Source organism: Venturia canescens, chromosome 5, assembly GCF_019457755.1.
Source record: "Venturia canescens isolate UGA chromosome 5, ASM1945775v1, whole genome shotgun sequence".
Classification (NCBI taxonomy): domain Eukaryota; kingdom Metazoa; phylum Arthropoda; class Insecta; order Hymenoptera; family Ichneumonidae; genus Venturia; species Venturia canescens.
Window position 1 is genome coordinate 3,519,636 of NC_057425.1, and position 24,636 is coordinate 3,544,271.

At 44.1% G+C, this 24,636-nt stretch overlaps 2 protein-coding genes across 7 annotated transcripts in view; one reads left to right on the forward strand and one right to left on the reverse strand.

Moving 5' to 3' along the window:
- The window catches only part of bsk (mitogen-activated protein kinase dJNK), a 107,296-nt gene that overhangs the window by 47,662 nt on the left and 34,998 nt on the right, over nt 1-24,636 (forward strand). For 3 of the 6 annotated variants that reach the window (XM_043419898.1, XM_043419901.1, XM_043419900.1), the window contains one exon: nt 1,874-1,914. The exons of the other annotated variants lie outside the window; for them this stretch is intronic. The gene's annotated coding sequence lies outside the window, so the exon portion shown is untranslated. The remainder of the gene's footprint in view (nt 1-1,873; nt 1,915-24,636) is intronic. 6 annotated transcript variants of the gene reach the window in all.
- Nucleotides 8,178-9,488, reverse strand: LOC122411243 (pupal cuticle protein C1B-like). Its single transcript, XM_043419912.1, has 2 exons — nt 9,398-9,488; nt 8,178-8,817 (listed from the first exon to the last, which is right to left on the reverse strand). The coding sequence occupies exons 1-2, from the start codon at nt 9,410-9,412 to the stop codon at nt 8,536-8,538; spliced, it is 297 nt and encodes a 98-aa protein (XP_043275847.1). The 5' UTR covers nt 9,413-9,488; the 3' UTR covers nt 8,178-8,535.

Sequence of the window (24,636 nt, forward strand, 5' to 3'; positions counted from 1 at the left end):
TGTCTCTCTTGGGATTAGAACCGCGGATGATTCTGTAACTGAACTGCGATGAATTTGAGTTTATAAAAAACGTACGAAAAGCTCTCACTGCGACACGAAAATCGTACCGAGTCCCGACGTGGAATGCTCCGTTCACGTGACGCTGAAAAAACAGGGGCCAGAAACGAACTTCGAAGAGAATAGAAAGGGCGGCAGGGTTGTTTTATACGCACAGACGAAACTCATCGTGATACAGGAAATTCGTGAGAGAAGGGGGAGAGAAAAAGGAGCGTGTATCCGGAGCGAGCGGCATACGTATAGAGCACGTGTCTTGCTTTTTTTCTTCCCTCTTATTTTTTCTATTTTGACGATAGTTGCTCTGTGCACGTACCTATGGCTTATATATATACGTTTACCGAGTTTAACGAGATCGTATTGGATGTACACGAGTTGCGAGCACGGCCTTTATTACGTTCGAACCACCTGTGCGCGCGTGGAGCCTTTTTTCACTCCCTTTTCTCCCTCCATCGCTCGTTTTTTCCTCTCGTAATTCTCACTAATTCTCCTTTCAACAAAGAGCTCTTTTATTCTTGAAAATGAAACGATTGGTTTGCTTATTAGTCACAGAAGTATTCGCTTCGTCGTTCCTAGAATAAGTGAAAAGCCACATGGAAGTACGGTAAAACAATTTTTTTCATTCACGCTGCGATTTTTTTTCAAAAACATCAGCTTTTTCGTGTATTCAGTCGAGCCGACTTTTACTCGTCCACTATTTCGTCCAGCGGGCTGAAAAGTCTTTCAAAAAGTAGGCTGCTGGACTCGAAAAAAATACGTTTTCCAAACCATTGTCCGCTATGCGAAATTGAAAAGAGCAACGAAACTCGAGAAAATTGGATTTCCTGTTTTTACTACTCCCGCCGGAAGTGAAATGCTCGTTCAAAAGTTTCCGAACATTCGACCGCGCAAAAACGACTTGGTACAGTTCTCTCCGGAAAACTAATCTCCGTGTAATCGCCTTCGCAATTGTTTAGAATCTTTTTTTTTATTGAAAATTTAACGACTCACGATTCCCGCACATGTTTCGAGACGTCGAGTCCTCAGTTTTATCTGTGATCGCGATCAAGCCGGAGATTTTTTTGTGATTATTCAATCAACGATCCTAATGAAGCTGCTTTTCAACGTTTTTCCCCATGTGGGAGCAGCAGTTTCTCAAGGCATCAATCGGGCCCGAAAGTATATCGAAACTCGAAAAACATTCATCAACGGAACCGCTTTCGCGAAGAAAGCCAGCGAGCCCGCTCTGGATTTTTTCTTTCTTTCGAGTGTCAGGGAAAGGGATAATGAAAAGGCAAAATTGATTAATCGGGAAGTGGCAGGGGAATAAACATGACGACGATGATGCAGCTCTTGAGCGCTCATGCGTCAATCGGAAGTAGCTTTCTACCAGCTGTGTATTTGCTACGCGCAAAAAGGGGATATTTGATTTACGATGGATGTAAGATTTCATACGGTTGCGGAGGGTCGAGCCGAGGTTATTGACTTCTTCCTATTTTATGCTACGCGGGTTCCAACGAATTTTATTCATTCCGGCGCAAACTACCCTTACACCCCTGTACTTCGGCCATATAACCGACCCTTTTGCCATCCTTTTGCTTCTCGAACTCTCGGGACTTTGGTGTTAAAAAACGTCGAAGAAGAAGAAGAAGAAGAAAAAAAAATAATCCGCCTCTTCCAATCTCGAGCCTCGCTGCCTCCGGCGTTGGACCATTTTTTCCAAGAAACTTTCGAGGGGCTGAGGAAATAATACGGAAAGCTCGAATCACAAAAAAAATATCAATATGTCTAACGAAAAGGCATTATTTTCTCACAATGAATTTTACTTTTTCTGTTTCAGGTATGTGCGGTTTATCAATGGGATTCGGCATGTGGGAAAAGGTAATTGTGTGCGATCATTTCGAGCCTAAATTTAGCACCCTGCGAACGTCATTGTAAATGTAACTGAGCAAAGTTTCAATTTTCCCGAAAAGAAAATTCTCAAAGTTGCGCGAGGACATTCCATTGTACCTTCGTCACGATTTTTCCTTCCCAGTGATATATAGTCGAATGAATTTCAAGTTGCGCCGATCAGTTAAATTTCAATGCGCGTGAGTTCCTCACAGTTTCCTTGCTATTAGGCTCCCCATACGCAATTTCTCTCGGCCGCCGTCATCTCGACCGCCGAAATCCGTCGTAATTCGATGAGATCTCGAGGCGTTGAAGAGAAAAGTGAACGCGAGGATTGAAGAGTCGTCGTAACTTTAGGGACACTCGATGTATCGTGATCTGGGCGTGTGTATAGCGGCAAGTATGCGAGGCGAAATGGGCGGGCCATTCCGTAATACCGTTTCACGAGATCGCGGGGTAGGAAGAATATTGCATTGAAACTTTGCACTTATGGTGCGTCGAGAGTCCCGGCACGGGGAAAGCTCTCCAGCTTTTGTCGTCTCCTCCATGGCGCGTAGTCTCGCGGAGAGTTTGGAACTAGCTTCTGAATACTAAGGAGCCTGTGCGCTCCAAAATCTTGGCGTCGCGAGCTGTGTGCGTGTCTGTATTTATATATAGACGGAAAGCCGAGGATCCGCGGTTGCGTGTGCGCGCGCGTATGGAGCCTGAGAGACTTTGAAGACGTGAAAACGTTTCGGGCTGGCACCCCCTGCGAAGATTTATCGGCGGCGGGGCGCAGCGGAGGAATAAATTTGTCGGAAAATACACTTGAGCCTAAACGAGACTTTTGGGCACGCTGGGTGAGGCGCACACGCGTGATAATTCGCGTGTCCACAGCCCAATTTCCCCGTGCGCATTCGTAACGCGCGACTAATTAGAGGATCGTAACAATATTGTTGATGTTAATGAAACCGGAGCTCAGAGCCGTGCCCATTTATTGCGAAACCGCGGAGTGTGACGTCCCTTTTCGAAGGCGGACAGCGAATATCTCTCGAGCGGTAAAACAAGAGCGGGGCAGGATGCTACCGACGGGTTATTGTTACAGCACGAGTGCTGATCCTCCGATTGGCCACTGGAGGAACAACAGTCATTGACAACCCGCTGACTCTCCTTGGCCGGGATGATCCACTGGCCGAAATGCCGGCGATCATCGGGGTGGCCGAACGCGCCTACCTTAAATTCACGCTTACAGCCTCATTTAATCTTTTCGTCTCTCTCCCGCGGCTCTCTCGCTCTTCGGGTCCAACGGAGCTTAATTAACGCGCCCGAAATGGAAACGAGCAGCCTCTGTACTGGAGCGTGTACACTCGCGCGGTGTACATTACGACGGCTGGAGAGAGGGACGAATCCACGTTTTCGTGTGCACAGCATAGACGCGTACACGGAGATTTATCTATTTAGCTGCATCCGTACCGGCTCGCTCAAAACTGAGGCTGCAATTGCGGCGTTTCGTCTCCTGGGATAACGAACGTGTATCTCGCGGAATTTGGTCGCTCGTAATGAAAATTCTCCAACTGTTGGGAGGTCCGATGGGAAAAATGGTTTCGCGGTGTTCGAAAGAGGTCGAGTCCCGTCGCTGGCTCGAGACTTATTTCTATCGGAGATGGAAAAACTGTGGTAAAAGTTGTTTGAGTCGATTGGATCGTGTCGGTGAATCGGGCGCGAGGGATGAAATTTCGATGCACGCGTGAATTTTGGCGAGGCTGCTGAATTTCTCGCTGGGAAACGGGCGCTCGACATCGAGCTAGTTTTTCCGAATTCACGTGTCCTCGCCTTCTCATAAAGCCTCGGGGAATATCGCCGTTAAAATTTTAGAGCGTGCGCGACACCAAGCCCGCGGAAAACCTCGCGAGAACGACGCGACTCGGTTTATACTTTAGTTTCGTCCCTTTTTCCCTCCATCCCTTGTATTTTTATGTTTATGCAAATGCGCGGTCGCGAATTACTCGTTGATTCCCACACAAACACGCCTCTACGCACAAACTTGCGTACAGATATTCGCCCTCCCGCACCCTCCGCAATGCCGCTCCTCGATCCCTCGTGCATTCGCCATTTGCAATGGAGATTTATCATCTCGCTCGTCCCAGGCGCAGTAAAAAAAACTATGAGCACGAATAATAACGAAGCCCCTGCGGATTAACATTTTTCATCCCTCCACAACAAGACGAGCATCTCCTCGACGAGGCTTGAAAATTCCTCTCAAAATGTATACACACAAATATCCAATCGGCAGGCCCCTTATCGATGCTTCGGTCGTGAGATTGCTTTCTGAATATTTGCTCTTTCATGTTATTCTCAGATAATAAAAACCGATACGACCACCACTTCTTCGTCCTGTTCATCAAGCTCTCAATTCGCTACCAGCGAATACGTAGCGCGGAGTTTGACGATTACGTCGTTCGAGAAATCTTTGAAACGCGATTTTTCCAAATCAAGGTCTTACACTTGCAGCGGCCGAAAAAACGCGATTTTCTTGATTTTTTTTCGACAAGAGAATAAATGTTTATTGAAAAAGTGTGAACGACATTCATTAGTACATATGTTCATGTACTCGTACAATTTTTTTCATGAAAAAATTTCTCAAAATGACGCAACTCCAGCTGTATTTCAGTAGCACCCTTTTTTGAGGGTCAGTTGCGGTGGACATGATAACTAGAAAACTATTAATCCGATCCATATCAAATTTATACCACTTATTTATTATAATAGCTTGGGCCTGGACGAAGAATTTGTAAAAATTTCGATTTAAAAAGTAATGGCGACAGTTTTAACAAAAAAATTCATTTTTTGAGGTGCTAAATTTTCGGTTTTTTTGTTACAATTTTTTTTTTCAACAAAATACGAAATCCTTCTCCCAGGCCCCAGCTATTATTATAATAAATGAATGGAATAAATTTGGTACGAATCGTATTAATAGTTTTTTAGCAATCGCGTCCACTGCAAAGGTATTTTTGAAAAAAGACCTTTTTATGAAATTTCGTGAGAGTATTCTTCAGACATTGTACTTGAAGAATATCTAATAAAAAAAATATCGATTTTTCCATCACAAATGTATATATAAAGCCTCAATTCTTCTCAATATCAACGACGAAACTGCATCCGAAGAGTGGTGCAATGGGAATAAAATTGCAGGAAGGTTCTCCTCCGAATTGCCTCGAAAGTTGAGGAACGTTGGAAAAATCTCGACTCCGAGAGCACCCCGTAGGTAGAATCGATTTCCGGCAAGTTGGAAGCTCTTCGGACTTGATCACGAGATGCTTTGTGGTAAGCCGTAGATTTTTTCTGGTTTTAATCCCGCTTTAAATTAAACGAACAATTTCCTCTTTGGAAAATCGTTCGATTAACGCGAAAGGAGACATTTGCACAATCGATAAGTTAGATTATAGTGGAATTCGCTGTAACACGGACGCATAACTCGCCCTCCTTCCCTCCCGGACTCTGTCTTTCCTTCCTCCCTCTCCCTCTTGACTGCGCTCCAGCTCCGTTAGTTCCTATGCAAATTTGCTAATTGGAGTCCTCAACGGGCGTGCCAAACGGATTCCCCACAGGGTCTAGCTGCCGAATCGTGCTTCGACGTAATCTCTCCTCCCCCCTTAATCCATGCATACGTATCTATTGATTGCTAAGCCCCAAAAGGGCAGACTCCACCCTCCTCGAGCCGGTCAATCCGGCAAAGCTGCGCCCTTTTCCCGCAACGCTTTCTATTTTTGTATACACACACACGTTATTATTGTCTTATCGACGCACCGATATTTGCCGTTCTATCTTGATGACAATCGGGATTTATAGCTCCTGGTTTCGCGTCAAACCCCGAATATCAACGTTCAGCTCTCCATCCTTACGAATTACGAAAGCCTCGTTCTTCGCATTGATTCACTTCCTCGAAATTTGACATTATTTGAAGTTTCAATATTTTCGTCCGATTTCTTTACCCTCATTTTTCAAACCGTCTTATCTCAAGACGCTACTGCCTTTCTAAATCATTTCTCGCGTATCTTATTCTCTGTGAAACTAGTCGCGGTTGATTTTGTCTCATTGATTCTATGACGACGCTGAAGTTTGCAACGTTGGAGCCCAATGAAACGATGTAAAAAAGGCCTCCAATAATTCCACTAATTCACCAATTTCGTTCCCTGCTGAATTTGCAATTCGTAGTTTTTCAACCCGCACCGATACTTCGTGCGAACTTCAACGTCGTTTCGTTCTGTCAAAATTTATTGTTTCTCACAACAGACGTAAAAGCTTTAGTAAAAATGCAAATATTTCTAGTACTGGAAAATCATGAATAGAGAGCTAGTTTGCAGTGAATCGCTTCGATATCAGCTTATTTTTGGAGAAAAATATGTTCAGTGGGACTCGAATCGTTCCAATTTCGTTAGACTGCAAATCCCTCGATGTGGTTTCGTAGTGCATTGAGTCATGGATCAGTAAATAATGGTCGAGAGCGAGACGAGGGGGCAAGAGGGGAGGGGGGTACGTGCAGGTATAACGAAATGCAATTCATTAAGTATCGGACACACACACACATACACACACACGAGGAATTGGCGGAGGGACATTTTTCGAGGAGAATACGCTTTTTGTGAGGATCCTTTTGCTCTCTCGCTCTCTTCCTGGCTGCGCTCGCGCGCTCGTTCGTTGCTCGCTATCAAATTTATGGCTTCGCCGTTTGTGCACGCCATGACGTAATGTTTAAATCTCGCTACTTCGTGCACTTTCCCCCAATCTTCTCTGTTCATTTCCGCCCCTGTTCATTGTATCTCGCGACAAATTCGTTCTGTTTGTTTCCCTTTTTCATCGCTCCCGGCTCTCCGCGAATGATGAAAAATGGAGGAACCAATATTTGCGAAATATTGGAGCATCGAGCATTCTTTCCGAGCAGGAACAACACGAGCAGCGACACAAAACAACGCGACAAGAGCCGAATGTCTTTCGCGATCAATAAAGCAAATGGTCTCGTACGAAACCGCACTTGTTTTTCATTTTTTAACAACCCGATCCATAAAAGCGTTCACATTATTTTAGAAATTAGCCGAACGCGTGTTTCAGGCTCAATATTATTATCAATAAATTATTCTCCCGATGCCTCCTCACCGAATATTCTTCATGCCCGCGTTCAGGCTCCATGGATTTCTTCGCTGCTCGCGGGGTTTTAATGCAAAGCTGTAAACCCCTTGAATTCTTTATCATTTGAGAGAAAAAGTGGATAAAAAAGTGGAATAACGATCTCTCCTAAAAATGCTGGCGTCACGTCGACGCTTACGGGGCACTTGGGAATTCATTGAGAAAATTATTTGAGAAGGGAGCAGAGCAGCAAGGAAATCGATGTCTTTGGCAGATATTCCAAAGGATTAAACTTCCTTGTATTTCGTCGGCTTTCCAGTGGCATTATAAGCTTAAAAACGCGTTTTTTCGTAACGACGATCCCGCTGGTCCATTCCGACTCGTTATTGGCCCCGGGATCCACTGGTTCGTTTCGGAGGATGTGACAAGTTTTGGGGCAGGCGTTCCATAACCCGGCAATTAAAAGTTTACCGCTTCGTGCACGGTGCTCTCCCGTACGTTTATATAAAGCGCGACTCCTGCCAGCTCCCGGATGTGTCGTCGCACCCTCTTTTGGCAAGAGCGTGTGTTCGGGCTCCCCGGTTTCTCGCGGTTTTCCTCCGCCACACGCGCAAATGGTAATTGGCTCTTTCCAAATCGTCCGCGCTCATATCCGCTCCGAGTGCGTGCGTCCGCGTATTTCCCAATCCGACTCTCCCAATTCCCATCTCCAGTGTTTTCAGCTCGGTGCGAAATCGACGGGGAGACAGAATAAATATTAGACAGATTTTCAAAAAAATCACACCGATCCAGACCCGCTCGAGGCTCGCGGGACTAAAAACGTTTTTTTTCGTCATAAAAGTTATTCGCATCGCTCCGTTCGAGTTATTAATGACCCTGGCTAGTCACCATTTTTGTTTTTCATGCTCTGTTTTATGAATTTTATTGAGTTTTATCATCCGGGTTGCTGCGAGGGATCCCATTGAACTATCTTTTTACAATCCTGTGCGATCACGTGCTCCAAAATCGAACGTTTTTTCCAATGAATATCATTCTCCGGTACGAGATCGTGATAATGTTGTTACAAAAGACTAAAAAATGTTGAAAAAAGTGAAAACGTATTGGGCCAGGAAGAAGGATCAAATCTTACAGAAGACGAAAACGAAGACTGATTTTGAGGATAATAAGAATGCTTCTTTATTATACACAATGATACAAGTTATTGATATATTCTCAGCATGAATAATCTATCGTAACTGTACAATCTGTCGAATCGTGTCCGATTTTTGTTCGCCTGTTTTTTGCAATAGTTTCCATCGGATTTGAACTGTTAACGCGTGGGTCTTTTTTTGAGTGCTCTTTCGTTTTCGTCGAGTCGGCGTCGCAGTCCGAGAGCGTATTTCGTAAATTTTCTTTCATCATTACACATTGAGATAACGAAAATTGTGCAGGTCTTCGAGGCAGGGTCCTTGAGTATTTCTCAGGTCGTTTTAAGGTGAAAACTGTCCTCCGGTCCAGGTTCTAGTAGACTCAAGCGAGATAGTAGGCGGAGTTGTAACCCGCTGCGTAGTAAGGGTATGCCGAGTACGCGGAGTAAGCGTACGGGTAACTGTAAGCAGCGGAGTACGCGAGCGGTGCGGTGTAAGCGCTGTAAGCCACAGGTGCTGTGTAAGCACCGAGGAGAAGTCCTCTCTTGTCGCGGGCAGCTTCCGGCGCTACTGCGGCTTCAACCTTCACGGGCTCAATCGCTTCGGCCTCGACGGGTTTCGAGTCGGCGAGAGCCACGGCGACGATGGCGAGGACGGCGATAGCCTGGGAAATTAAACGGGGGTTGTGAGACTTTTATAATCGATGCGAATATAATCGAAGGATCCGTCAACCTTTCGCTATTGATTCGTCTCGATTCTGGACCGAAATCGGTCGTCCTTTTGTAAATTTATGAAAAAACTTTTCAACTTGTTAGTTATTCTACTCCGAAGAATGAACATCAGTTGGAAATGCTGAAGAGTTTCATAAAGATCGATGGCAAAATGAATGGCGTTTAAAATGTTACTGGAAAAGTTTCTTTGAACACGATCGAATGATTTGATCGATGGATTCCTAAGTGAGTTGCACTCTGTCGTGAAACTTTGATCGATAAACCGTAAACGGAATCGCTAATGAGAAAGTCACACGTGAAAGTGACCGATCGAGTTTATTTAAAATCGAAATTATTGAGATTTGGATTAAGATTTCTTTCATCGATGATTTTGCATCTACTGTGATGATATAGTCTTTTGGAAAAAGTGCTGATGGAGCTTGCTTCGTTCACTGTGTTTATTCGCGGTGCCGATCGACTTTAAGGAAAATTTGATAAACGAAAAAATTTATTGATTTACTGTGGTATACTCACTACGAAGCACTTCATGTTGATTGAGGATTTTGGTTTTTCGTTAGACTGGTTTGTCTGGTGTGTTAACACTGAGTTGCTTGGAGAGCGAGTGATGCTTTGACGAGGTTTCCAGCAAGCTTTTATACCGATTCGGTACTCGTAATCGTGAGGAGGAGACGCTACGTGCATCGATTCTCAAATCTTTCAATCCGACACTCGCACGTATCTTCATATTGTTTTTTCGTGCGCCAGCTCGAGATGTTGCACGCATTCATTACCCACCGTACGCATAGATTGCTCGTCTACGCACGTAATACTTTGTATACGAACGTATGGGTCGATTCAGGTCACATGGGAAGTAGCCGCTTCGTTTAAACCCATCATCAGCTTCCACTGATGACACAAGGAATTTGTTGATCCGACAAAGTTTTTGTTGGATCAAAGAACCGCGGCGAACGAACTAAAGTTCGTTAAGGAGGGTGGATCACGAAATCAAAATAACCAGAATTTGATCAAATTTGCTGATAACATTCTTTGACATCAAGTATACAAATAAAATTTTTTTCAAATTTTTTTCAAATTTTTTTACCACATGGTTATCGAATAATTGAGCGTTAAATCGAAGCTCTTATGCACGAGATGTATAACTGTATATATGTAGATAAACTCTATGCTTATGCACGTGAACTTTAGTGTTCAATTACTCGAGAGCTATGTGGTAGAAAAATCTAAAAAAATTTATATTGTCTTACAAATCTTTAAAGAATACATTTACCAAATTTTATTAAATTCTTATCATTTTGAAATTCTTAATATTTTCGTAGTAGTGCCTAAAACGCGCTAAATGAAAAACTGTTTTTAGTAGAGATAACAATAGAAATTAATAAAAATAATTTTTACACAATGTTTATTAGTATTTAAACTTTGTAAACAAATTCATTTCATTTTTTTTAAATTACAACATGAAAAGTCACGTTTCCCGAAGCACTATGAAAAAAAGTTGCTCCACGGTTTGCATCATTTCCCCTTGAAATGTTGATAGATCTGCAAAATGTAAAAAAATTCTTGTCAAATAAAGTTGCAGTCGAGCCGGATTTTTATTCGTAAAATTTGGCAATTTACGGCAGATTCAAAAAAAGTGTGCACTCTGTGTTATAAATGTTACACTTTAATTATGTTTTTCAAATTTTTTAATCACGATATCAAAAATCCGACTCGACAGACTATGGAGAAAAGAATTTCGAATATTTAAAAACAAAAAAATCAAAAGATATTAAAAATCGTAGGAGTTAAGATGCAGACCGGGCCAGAAAAAGTAGTTTTGAGAAAAACGCGTTTAAAGTTTCAAGTACGTATCAGGCCCTCTCGTTGTGCGAAATCACACGTTTCCTATAATAACTTTCGATTTGTAGGGAATTTGTACAATTGACTTGCCCAGAAATACGCCTAAAACTATAGAGAATAATAATCTGTAAAAAAAATCGATTTTTTGAAAATTCTGGACGTATGCAAGGCCTTAATTGAAACGAAAATTTGCGGCTCAAATATTTCTCACTTCGATGGAATCATCGGTGAATTCGCAAAAGTTTTGTTGAACCAACAAACTCGATGCTTTCGCCACTATTCGTTGATTCGACGATAAATTTGGGGGCGGAACGGAAAATTCATTTTCTCAGTCTCAACTTTGAATTTTCTCCCATATACGGGGCAGGAAAATATTCCTATCGCTGCCAATCACGCTTCTCTCTACGTGCGAGCTGAAACATGAATTTTCCGAAAACGAAATCAGATTTCAGTGCGAACTCTGTCGAACGGTATCGAAGTTTGCGTCGTGAAAATACGCGCAGAATTTCGTCAGCAAATCTTGCTTTCCGCTGGGATTCCGTGCTAGAGAAAATTTGGTCATAATTTTCAAACCCAAAGACAGAAAAGCGAAAAATTCGATTGGAAATGATCGGACTGCGACAGTCGACGAGCAACAACTTTGACGGTAAACACCACAAAAATCAAGGTGTCGATTGAGCCGGGAAATATAAAATACTTTTCTCCGCAGCGTCGAAAAATAAAAAATTTGAGTCGCTGCAATAAAATTCTTAACCTTCCAGCAGAGGATTTTCACGAACTTGCTTTCCGGATGAAAAATGAATTTTGAAAGCGTGAGTAACTTATTCGATCGAAAGAGATTTGTGATGAGAGCCATCGACATGGAACGGCCCATGCGGAGAGCATCGAAGGTTGCACACGTTCTTTATCGCGTCGTCTTCGTGGTTTTTGAGTCGCGTGTGTTACACGATTCCATGCCATAACTATTGCCTCGACAAAGCCGAGACTATGCGTTTATTGAGTAACGCGTCCTTGGACGAGTGCCAAATACGAACGAAAGTGTTTTACAATCAAATTACGATTCTTCGTGCGAGAGGCGAGTGGTGTGCTCGCGTTGTCCTTCCGACACCTCGATCGATGTTTTTCTCGGCTAACATTTCGCTAAATTTGAATTTCGAATGGCCCGACACAAGTTTCCCAATTTCACGATAATTCTTCGTAAATCACTTTTCGTAGGATTAAATCGTCGAAATATTCGAGTCTCAACGTTCTTCGATCGTTTTCGTACCGAGAGAGGCTCATAAGCCGAACGTGTAAACATAAACACTCCTCGAGACCGGGCTCGCGTAGGAAATTTTGCTTTTTTTCACGTACGACGAGATTGGAAACATTGAAATGCCGAGCTCTTGACTAATCTCATGCCAAATCCGTACGAATCTTAGCCGAGGATTCCGTGCGTTGAAATAACAATCGATGTGCTAATAACTCGTCAACGTTTTCTTTCGCACTCAACCCATCGTTTCGGAATCATCGAACGATTATTTCGAGGCTAAAATCCGGTGAACTTGGATCGACTGGTTAGAAGGGGCCTTGGCCGGCTTCGTGAATTCGCTCGTTGAACTAGAATCTTATCGGAAGTTTCTCGGTCAATTTAACGTTTGAGAATATCCGCTCGAGTGCAGAAGGAATTAGAAAATTCTCGCGTTGGCGTGACTCGGTTCATCCCGCTGGGAAACTCGCGTCGTTGCTCGATGAGAAAATCCCAAAGGAAGCAAAAACGCGATTCTTCTCGCAGCGATAAAACGCGACAGCTCCGCGATTTATTTATTATTTCATCAATCTTTTTTCCCCCTGCTCGAAAACTCTCTAATAAAGCCGAGTTCGCGTTCGTGAAACTCATTTTCTTTCCTACGACCTGGAAAACTCGTTTTTTGACACGGCGCGAGTTCGCCGCCTCGCGATAATACACCGAGACTTTCGCACTTATAGCGGCGAATTTTCGCGAGCGAGGGAAACCCGTTGGCAGAATATAAGCTCCGCAGAAATATCGTTCGGTTCACCGGCGGCCTTCGGCCTCTCCGCCGCTCCCATTAATCATCCCTATTCGTTCTCGTTTATCAGTGACGAAAAATATGGAAATTTTTCTCCTTCCTCGCGTGTGCTGCCAAGTTAACTTGCGAAGCTTGCCGGAGGATGAGGAGAAGACGAGAAAGATGCAGAGAACGAGGCTACGTGCGCTCGCCACATCCGAGACATTATTCCTTCTCACCTCGGTTCTTTCCTCGACGGTGTGTCAGTGCGATTTTCAACTCCGCGAAGAACATTATTCCCGAAGTGAGGTGAGGCATGGTTAAGGGGGGAACGAATTTCGTCGATTTTTTTTATCAGTTTCCGAGTATTCAAGTATATCTGCGTCATTATTCAGAATTTGCTGGACAAAGCCAGCTTCGTTTTCATCTTTATTCATCGTTTTTTTCAACCAACTCAACGTCTATGAACGCTTTTCTGAGTGCGTGCCTGCGTATAAACGTCGCAAAACTGATTGCACTCGAGTCCTGAATGTCGTTACGATCCGAACGAGCGCGCGTTGCATCAACTTTGTCTGCTGCTGAAAAGTACGAAAGAGACGAGAAAAAAATGGCAACAGGCAAAAAACGAGTTCGAGTTGCGCACGCGTTATTGTTTGACGGTTCTTTAGAAACCCGGCGCGCATTAGTGACTCGGATTAGTACAATGGCAATGCTTTTTTCCAGGTCTCGCTTTCGTCGGGATACTTGCTCGCAGTTCGTTTTTTTTTCAAAGTTGCAAACACGCGTGCACTCCCATTTCTTTGCAAGCGCTCTATGGACTCGAGGGAGAAAGTTTTTTCCTTTTTCTCAACGCCTCCGCCCCCGGCTCCGTTTTTTAATACTCTTTGCGTTAGCGGATCTGTCGCCAGTGTCGTTTTCCTGTTTTACTTCTTTCTCGGATACTCGCTCACGGGCTGCTCCGATGTTTTGTCTCAGAATTCAACTCCGCCCGAAGGGTGGCTCCTTTCGAACGTGTCAAAGAGCACCTTATCAGCCCACGCTTTTTCTCCGGATCATTCAAACGTGAATGGGAATAAAGGTGCGCGTACGGCGACCCTTGAAATACGCTTATGAATAAACTCGCTTGAATAATCCACCTGAAAAACCTTAATTTCAAGTGACTTTTATGTTTACTCGTACCGAAGCGAACGCATTCACTTGTCTTCGAGCACTTCATTCGTTAACCGTTTTCAATAAAATCAACGGAATACTTTTCATGACGAAGATAACTCGACGGGTAATATTTGTCCTCATTTTTCATTAAAATCGGCGGGCCCGAGCCGTGTTCACACTCCAGAAAACTCAATCCGAGTCCGAACTCAAGCTCAATTTCCGTTCGGATTTTCATTCGGCAAAATGCAAAAGTTTTGTGTGCAATTTCATTCACCCCGAATTGGGTTAAAGTCGATTAGAATATTTTCAATTCGCTGCCTAAACGAAGGCATCGTCGTTGATCGAGAGCTGACGAAATATAGCATTCGAGACTGCTCCAGTTGGTTTTTCATCCCAAAACGAAAATCATTTTCATTCCGATAAATTGATTTTCGCAGTTTCTCTTTTCATGATCAACCCTTTTGAACGATTTTTCGAAAAACTAATTGGAGCTTGATCAGCTTGAAATTCGTTGAAAGCACTCGACGAACGAAGAGGGAATAAAGTTGTGAAAATACTGCGGACATTTTGGTTTTGATGTTGTCGCCATGACACCTGTCCAATTTCGACGTACGTATCAGCGCGGACTGGGGTAAAGCTATGCCTATATTTACGTAGGAGGCAAAGTTGAGGATATAACTTGGTCCGTCCGGTAATCCGATCGACCAGGAGTTTGGTCGGGCCGGTGATTCGATTTGGACGCCCTCGCCCGGCGGGCTTTCGGCCGGAGCGTGTGTGGCGTTGGGAAATGTTCGGAATCCTGGAATGACAAAGACAGAGAGTTTCGTTGAAAAATCTTGGCAATCTTCGGTAACCGCGGGCGTGCCGCATTCGGCGGGTTAATTCGGTGCTTTGATAGCGATTCCGGTCATTCCTCATTTTTATTTTCAACCGCCGCGCATTAATCACCGCTACGTAGAATCCGGGAATGGAAGCGTCGCAGGAAATCGAAGTTTCGAGCTCGCCGGAACGAGGCCTTTTTTCGAGGTTTGCGGTGAGAGCGATTCGAAATTTCCCGTCGAACGAAAACCGCTGCAGTCGAACAAATGAACGTGGACGATTTTTCAGCGAAATAATTCGCCGAAAAAAACCTGACGAATCGAATCCGTTCAAAGAAAGAAAGCGCGAAAACATTTGAGTATTCGTGAAATGTTGGAGAGTTCTTTAAACGAAGATCGTGCCCAACCGCGCTCGGCTGCTCACTGTTTCAAAACTATTGAATGAAAGCTTCAGGTCACCGCACGCCGAGTATATTCCTTCGCCTGGGACACGAAATGGCCAAAAAGGGAATAGAAAAGGGCAAAGAGAATCAAAATCTCGGGGCGAAGGGTATATAAATAAAAAAATAAATAAAAAAAGAAAACGAAACGGAGTGAAACGAACAAGAGTTATAAGTGAACTGGAACGAGAGCCACGGTAAACGGACTCCGAAATTGCAAAAGTTACGGTACTTGAGCCAGTTCTGCGACCACATTCTCCCTTTCTACATTTCTCTCACTTTTTCTACCGTCTTTATCTCTATCTTTTTCACTCTTGCACGAGTGCGCGCTTGCATGTATATAGGATTATTGCTGTGCTTTTGAGGATCACAGAACTAACTGCATGACTGCAAAGTTCAACTAGGTGTACCTACTTCGTGAGGAAATTCGCTTCGAGCTTTCCAGTCAAATTTAAGGACAAAGGGGATCCCAAAAGCACTTTGCTAATGCCAGTTATGTATTTTATTTAATGGCTTTCATACCCATTTATGAATTCATCCACTCAACTTATACCTTTGAATTTCACGACCAAGGTTAAAGTAGAGAAGCACTGACGTTTCGCTTTCTTCTTTTTCTTCATCTTTCCCGCCATATTTTTATAGTGGGAAATTTCGTTTGGTGTTAAACTTTCAAATAAAATGTTAAATTCTCATGTTTTATGCATCTGTGAATTGGATCTACTTTCGCGAGCATTTCTGTTAGTCTGTGGATGATAACTCTTGGCGAAAGCATGAGACAAGCTGGGTTGCTGCTCGATTACTTGTTTGATCCGATCAAGTTTTCTCGTTCGTGAGAATCGCAGTTTCGTGTCCTTTTAAGAAAAACCCTCGCGAGTAAATTCTGCGAACTGGAGCAGGAGAAAATTGTTAAAAAAATGACGACGCGTTTTGTGGTAATATTTAGATAAATATGCGGTGGAGTATCAAATAGAGAGGCTCCGAAATACTAAAGTATTTCACCTCCGTAAAATATATGGAATGCATCAAAACCGCATCCGTTTCAATTTTATTCAGGATATTGACTGAGGAGATTTATATTCCATGGGATAATTCGCATACATCGAGCGCGCGCGCGCGTGTGTGTACAGCGAAGCAGGAAATAGAAAGTTTTGTGCAAAAGCGCGCAGTGAATAAGTTCGGAGTAGAAGAAAAATTGAAGATGGGGAGAGGGGATTGGGCGTGGCAGCGAAAAAATGGGATTTCAGTTTTGTTTTCTTCCCTCCCCTTTTTTCATCAACTATTGGATCGGAAGCCTTCGGATCCCAAGTCATAGAGAAGCTACGTACTTTTTCGCTCGCTATTTTTCTTCTTCTCGTTTTTGTTCTCTCTGGGAGCTCTCGACGCAATGCGTACTTTGAGAGGCTGTGGCCCGGCGGGTAAGTAGTAGTAGACGAAACTCGAGACTATCGAGACTTCGTGGCATTTAGGGCTTGGCTGGGTGGCTGGCTCTTTTGGCGCCGCTTTTCTCCGTCGACGTTGTCGTCGTCTTTCGGCCCTCTGCCGTTTTCACTCTTCGTACGACGACCCTCCGCCTCTCTCATCCTCTCGCGCTCTCTCTCTCTCTCTCTCTCTCTCTCTGGCTCTTTCGTGCTCTTCGAGAATAGAGACGAAAACGAAGAGACGGCAAAGGATGGATATGTCTGTAGCTGCACGCCCGCGTGTGGGTGTACGTTCGTGAGGGTAGAATAAGAGAAGAGAAAAGTGAGAAGGCAAGAGATTGAGAGGCACCAGGAGGCTTCTTCTTCGTCGTCGACGGTTTCATTGAGGGAGAAAGCGTCGAGGCGCCCGGCCGTCAAAGGTCGCCACGGGGATATAAATACCCGCGTGGCGCCGCCATCCTCGCCCTCGTTCAATCTCGTGCTCGCTCATCTTTCTCCTCCTTTTTCTTTTCCATCTCGCTCTCTTTTCCTCCATCCTCGAGATCCCTTCACCTTGATATTAAATCGCGCAGCTTTTTCAGAGCTCCGTTTAATTCAAATTGTCATTTTCGGCCACGCTTTAACGATGCGCGAGGGCGCGGGGCTGCTATTTCTGGCGTCGTCAACTATTGTGATTTTATTCATTCGAAGATAAGCGACCAAACTTCTCATCGTACTGCGTTCAAATCCAGCTACCAGCACGTACAGCTGAACTGCCATGTAAACACAAAAGCACACACAAGCCACGAAATATCGTTTAATCCTTAAATCGTACGATTTTAATCAAATTTACAAAGTTTTCTACGCATCCGAAATTCAAAACGAACTGAATATTGAGAGTTTCGCGAAACTCTGGATTGTGCGGCGTGTACCGAAATTTGAAAAAATTACTCGCTCATCCGTAACCGTTGACGATCCGAGAACGTAACTCGAGATTTCTTTGTAAATTAGTGTTTTTGTTGGATAGAAATATCGAGTTATCAATGATGAAAAAGTGGTGTAAACGAGCCTCTCGATATTTCGCTACAGAAAAATCAATCAGTCGGTACAGCGAACTTGGCGTGCTCGATTATAATTCGAAGCTTTTTTCATATCACGAGTCCCCTGTCTCGTTCCACAAATATCGTATTTTTGTTTCGTAGGTAAAAGCGGAATTTGAAAGATGGAATCCTGTTCCGTTGATTAATTTTTCAGCAAGTTATTTTATCGTGCAACGCGATATTTGCTTGGAACGTGTTCTCTTTATCCGTTAATTAAAAACTCATCGCCAGGTACGCATTTCATTCGGCGACGGCCGGGCGAAACGTAAAGGTTGCGAGGGCTCGAGAGAGAGAGAGAGAAAGAGCGAGAGCGAGAGCGAGAGCGAGAGGGCGTAGGAGAGAAAAAGCGCGCGGAAACGTGCAGTTCATGAGTAGTCTGCTGGCCGAGTAGCGGGCAGTCGCGCGCGAGCCCGCTTTTGTGCGCACCTTTTGAATCGAGAAACTTCTGTGTTTTACTTTTGCCGGGGCGTTCGTTTTTTTCGAGCTTTTCAGCACAAGCACGAGCGAAATAAAACGGCGGGGTCTCTCGTGCAGCAGAGAGGTCCGGTGAAAGCACGAGCTTCTCTTTTTTCCTTTTTCTCTCTCAACTGACCCAGAAATATACAAAGGGTCGGAGAGAGCGTAGGCGCAGGACCGCTTCTTTATCTCTCTTTCTCGCTTTTTTTCCGCAGAGCGCACCGAGATAGGCTAAGACGTTAGCCAGCCGCGGAGCGAAATTCATCTCCGTCTCTCTCCTGCGCCTCTTTCGCTCGCTCGCTGCCCACCTCTTGGACTTGTATGAGCTGCACTCGAAAAAAAATGTAAAAGCGAGGCAAAGAATGAAATAGAAATATTAATGGATTGCCCTCAGGAAATTGAGATAACGTGTAACCGAGAGATTTCGTACGAGTTCCCTGGCAAATATATACGCGAAAAAAATACAATATTTTCCCCTTTTTTCGCCTCGGTTTTTCCCGGCAGTTCGGAGCTTCGAAGCGCGCGGCTTCTTCTTCCGCGTCAGGGGAATATCCGCTTTTGTTCCCCCGGACTCCGCGAGGATCTCCGAGGATATCACATTTTCGCGATTCCCAGCACGATCCTGGACGCTTCATTAGCCGTCATCCTCGCTTCTTCATTCCATACGTGTGTCTCCCTGCTGTTCAACCTACACATTCGTACAGGATGATTTAATCCCTATCGAATCAAACGTAGGGACTTTTTCATCTTTTATTTTGCTTCCTCCGACGTGCAAGACCTTGAAGCATCCGAGAGCAGCACCTCCTCATACGCCGTACAAACCTGCAGCTCGTCCTCCGCCCCCTTTTGTCTCGACCCGTGTCCAGTCCCCTCGGGGAAAACCTTCGACTACGGCATCACTTTTATTGACTGCTCCCTGTCGAAACTGCCCACGTCTCATCATTTTACGTGACAAATCCTATCGATCCGGCACTCTTTTGTTTGCTTGCACTCGATGCACGTCGCAGCTCCTCCGAACCCCCGTCGCACCGCGTCTCGATCTTGATTTTGAACAATTGACGTGCCCTTCCACGCTCCCAGGCATGCCCGAGCTCTCCTGGCGGAATCTTACACGCGTCAGTGCCAAAACTCGAGAAGAAAGGATACGAGGGTTTTTATTCCGACGTGGGAAAGCCTCTCCGAGCTTCTTTTGTTTTGTTATTCCTTAGAAAATCCACGAGAAAACATTGCTGCTCGGATTCGTGAAAGCGATTATGACTCTTCTCGAGGAGCAACTCGATTGTCTTCACAATTCCGTTTCGCCATCGTCCAATTAAGGTGGCTGCTTCCTTTTTCCCCCGTGCTAGCTTTTTAATTCACATAAAAATAAACATTTGTGCGATATTTTTTTGCACTTATTGACCGCTTCGTTGCTCACACAAGAGACTCAAGTCTCGCCGAAACGGTCGACGTGCCAGAAGAATACGAATTTTTGTAGAAATCCAATTCGCTTTCCCTGGCGGAGCGCACTGCTTTCGAGAGGGAAGATGCCACCGAGTGGATACATAATTGGTGGATCTAATGAGCACACACACGGACGAGCTCACACGTACTTTCCGGCTGGATGGTCAAAGGAACATTTGTCGAACGTGGCGCGAATAGAACGCGGAGAGTCTTCCAGGCCTCCTGTATACACGCCTGTATCAGCAAATTCCGGTGGTCATTGATTTCCGATATTGCAAAGCTTCGATCCTCTCTATAGAGGTGGATATGGAAAGGGGTGTGGGCGATATACGAACCTTATAAACATACACCCCGAGCTACTATTTCGCTCTCCGCCTTTCCCATTTTCTTTCGTCTTTTCCGAAGCCGGTTATATAGCTTCGGATGTATATCAGAATATAAAAACCGAAGTAAAGTTATTGTGTGGGCTAGTATAACCGGAAGTTAAGGAGAATCGTGCATGGAAGCCTGCTCCGGGACGGATAAAAAGATTTCAAATGGCACGATCCTTGCTCTCGTATTTTCTTCGCTGACCAATGTGCTCTCTTCTTTACACAATAAAGCTCCCGGCGACGTTCACCGCGCCATACGGCGACTGGAGTAACTTGATCGTTTTTTTTTCTTCTTCTTCTTCTTCTTCTTCTTTCTCATCCTGCCAAGAACATAAATTTGTGCCACTTTAAATGCTGGATCGTCTCATCAGCTGCACGTTATTACAGCAGCGTACGCTCAAAACCCGAATTAAAAGTCTTGTTAATATTTAAATTGGCTAAATATTCGATCATAAATTAGCGCCGACGCATCCCGGGCTCGTTGAATTGTTAATTGATTATCTCCAGCCATCCTGACGCGAATTGACCTAAATATTTCAGCCCGAAGAGCCTCAAATCTAACTTGTTCGTCGAGCTGCTTCTCTGTTACGGATTTACATCAATCTCAATCTCATTTCAATGTTTTCGCATCATAGGCACAACAAACTCTTCAATTAGAATATTATTTGAATATGAGATTTATCGCTTCGGATAAACCCCTGCTCGCTTTCTTCATTTTCAAACTTTCTTTCATTTTGCTAAGATGAAAAAAAGCTTCGAGTTTTTCATGTTCTCTCTTCGGTGCATTTTATATCTCAATTAATTATTCGTTGTGGGAATTTTGATGCTCGCACTCCACTCTCAAAGACATTTACAAGAGTGGAAATTCCGCTTGCGAAAGGCTTCTCGGGGCGATCGTAAATTCGCAAATTTTCTCGAGTGCACGCCAGTCCTGTTTATCGATCGGAAAATGTGACGACGACCAGCAGGCCGAGGGGATGGCGAGATCTTCTTCCTTTCCTTGCGCTTTCCAATCCGCACATTTCCTCGTATCTCCTTAAAGGAAATCGTTTTTCTTTCTTTATTTGACTCTCTCTCCCTATTTTTTTTTTTTTTTCTTTTATGAGAGCAAATATTTATCGTGGAAGCTCTCCGACTGATGATTTCATCAAATAATTTATATAATTGTAATTTGGAAATGGGATTTTCATCGAAAGTTTTTTCTTCTCTTCTGTTTGTTCTTTTCTCACCTATATACTTCGTGGGATTATTTTTCCTCTTGTTTTTCTTTCTTCACATTGTATTTTCAGCCTTCTGTGTTTGCTCTTTTCTCTGCAGCTTTCACGTTAGTTTTCCAGTGAAACTTTGCTGTTGTTTCATTCGAAATGTTTTGTTTTTTCTCGTTGAGATAAGAACGTAGCCGGCGAGGATGCTGGTTCAAACATCTTCAGTTTATCCGTATCGTCGATTTTTTTTTCGAAAATCCTTGCCCCCTCAAATGTTTTTCTTATATTTGTACAAAAGGAGGAAGCAAATTGCGCGAAACTCGTTAAACTTCGTCTCGTCGTTTTTCACGATAAAATGGGGATTCTAAAGCGCAAAGATTCATGAACGCCCAGGAGTGTTTACCATGAGGGGGATGACGAAGGAATAAGGGTGAAAGACGATAAATTACATTTTGGTTTACCACGTTTTCCCACCCCTACGCATGTAAATCCTTCGTTTAATTACTCTCCGATACTGAAAAATAGTAACTCATACGCTGGACACTCGATTAATTGCAATCTTGATAATCATTCGCGAATTATATATTCTCGAATCCATTATTTTCTCGCATTTCCTTCTGCATTTTCGAAACAATGATCGTGATCGTTAATTCCGTGGGTTTTATGCTGCGTGAATTTTGGAAACGTTCCCACCCGTTTTACTCTGCGTTAATAAAAACTTTTCACATAATTTATTTATGTCGAGATTTATGAATGACGGTGAAAATCGAGGCGAGATCCCGCGCGCGATATGAGCGCTCACACGGTTTATTTAATTTGGCGTTACATCGAGTTGCATTATTTAGTTTGACGGGCGAACAATTCGTTATTGCCATTGGCGCGTGGTTGACGAAGGGTCTCTTCGAGGTTCCGCGTTGAAATAACGAGACACGAGGAATGAGCTCTTCCGTGGTGCGACGAGGCAATTCGCACTGATTCCTCTGACTCGTCATTGACGAGCGAGCATCGGCGAGCGCATATATACGCGCGTGGGAAAAAGAAAAATGGAGGGAGCCGAGAGGGCGATTGTTAATGCGCGCAATTTAAGATAACCGAGGGTAAAATCGGGCTCGCATAATGGCGTAATCTCGTATTTCGCAGACTAGGGCAAATTATCTCTCTCTCTCTCTCTCTTAGCACGGCGATAAAACGCGCGAGCCGGAGAGAGGCTCGCTGCGCTCTTTAATACCACCGATAATTCATTCTAAATCCAGCAATGAAGCCTCCGGAGGCTCCTCGCGTATAGCCCCGGTGTTCGGGGAGCGCGTCCGAGAGACTCTATATAATGTGCTCTATAAAGCATTCTGAGAAACGATCCAGCCTGTAAATCTTCGAGGCAGCAAAGATATAGGAAAGGAAACTCTCGTCACGAAGAAAATATAACAAGTTTTTGAGGAAAGCTCCAGAGAATGAACTCTCGAGGTTTTATCCGTTTTATTTAGACGGTTTTCTCGCACCCGCTCGGCTGCGCCGCCCTTCGAGACGGTGCTCAACACTCCGCGTTTCATTCGTCTGGAAGAACCGTCGGAATTGCTCGTTTCATTAGACGTTTTTTTGACAACGCTCGTGTTTGTATTCGCTGCGTTTCTCCAGTCCCACCGTTCTCTGCAGAAACTTTATCTTTCATCTCCCCCCGCCCCGCACATCTTTTCACCAAATGGAAATACTTAATCGAGAGTACGAAAGCGGAACCGTATAACTCTCTGTTTCTTCGCTCGGTTTGCCTCTTCTCGATCCCCGCGAAGGCGAATGAAGTGGAGGACATACGGGTGTTATGCATTCTGAGCGCATAATCGATTACGCACGCTTGAGAAAACGAGACGTGGGTGAGAGCTCGCATATCCAAACCTTGGCCGCGACTTCCTGGTCCTTTGATCCCTCCTCGTAAAATATATTTCACCTCCCCTGCTCCTCAGGCTTCCACTCTACTTTGTGGATCTGCATAATACAAAATAGCAGCGTCTAAATAATCTCTCTCGCCTCGGCCAGGAGCTCTCGCCTTTTGTGCACGCTCCATAATTTTCACTCAAAGCTCCACAAATTTCCGGGGTAATTCAATGTCCGCTCCTCCTTTCTTTCCTTCTATTTCATTTGGAATAAAAGTTGGTGAAAAATTCCGGAAATTCTTTGCCCGTTTAATTGCGTTATTGAGCAGATTTTTCAATGAGAAAATAACGCGTGCTTTGCGACGCGGGATAATGCAATTTGTCGAACGATCATTTGGCCTCTTTGAACAGATGGAAATCTGCGATTTCTCTTAACTTTATCGTTTTTATTCTCCTCGCAACGATCCCTTCATCGATCGCAATTTAATCCTCTTTCATAGAATATTATGGAACAATCTACTGCTCATATGATGTCAGCCAAATTTTTCACGATTCAGCTTGAGTGACGTCGAGCGTTTTCTCACTGCCATTTTCCTTGGTTTGTTCTGGATTCATAGAATTCCCTGGAAGAGAGAATTTCATCGAGTGATCGACCCAGTTCTCCCTGGCACGCTCGCTCCCACCCTGTCAGCAGAATTTATTGATTGCGCTATGAATTAGTTTCGCTCGTTGATGAACTGCCAGTTCCCCTAAAAACTCTTTTCGTACGCTCCAGTTTGAAAAATAAATTATTACGTTAGTCGGACCCGCGGTTTGCTCCAACTCTCCGGCGACCACCCTCCTCGCAATCGATGAAACTTCAATCATTCCCGGCTCTCTTTCATCCGGTGCAAAGTCAAAGGCTTTTCCAGTGGTGCAGCCGAAAGTTACGGTGCCTTTGATGGCCGTAGAACGCAAATTATTTGTAGAAATTAATCAACTTTTCATTTCGACGCCGCTCATCCACTTTTCAAATATCATCGTGACAGTCTGTAATTTTTCAAAACAAACTCAGCGCGTTCTCGTCGATTTCGCGGACGCACCCGAGAGTATATTGCGCGCTCCTCCTCGCCCGAGGCTCGTTTTTGGGCGTGGATTTACCTCCATTTGGCACACGCTGGAAATTAAAACGACGAAACCCATTCCTTGCTTTTATTTCTGGCTCTATTTCACACACACACGTGCTGCGGTTGACGCTCCTTCCAAATGAATTCCTCGCGCAGAATTGAATATTTCAAAACGAGACAGCTGACTAACACTTTTTCAATAATCCACGGAGCAAAATTGATTTTCTCCGAAAAACTTTACTCTCGAAGATCGTAAAATTGAAGAGACGAAAAAATCCACAAAACCTTTCCCGAAGTTTGTCGTTCGTTACTCTCTGAAGCGTTCTTCCGGAAATGTTTAAACTGCAAGTTCCTGGAGACCCACACAGTATCGACGGGACGATTTTTCTTCGATTCATCCGCTCCATTTCTCTTTTTGGCTATCATTGTAGACCCTTTGATTTGCAATGAAGCAACGCTGACGATAAATCGTATCGAGCTCGCACTCGGCTCGTTAGTCCATTCATGATGGTAGCTTGATAAGAAAGAGTGATTAAGGAGGCTCGAGGAAAAAA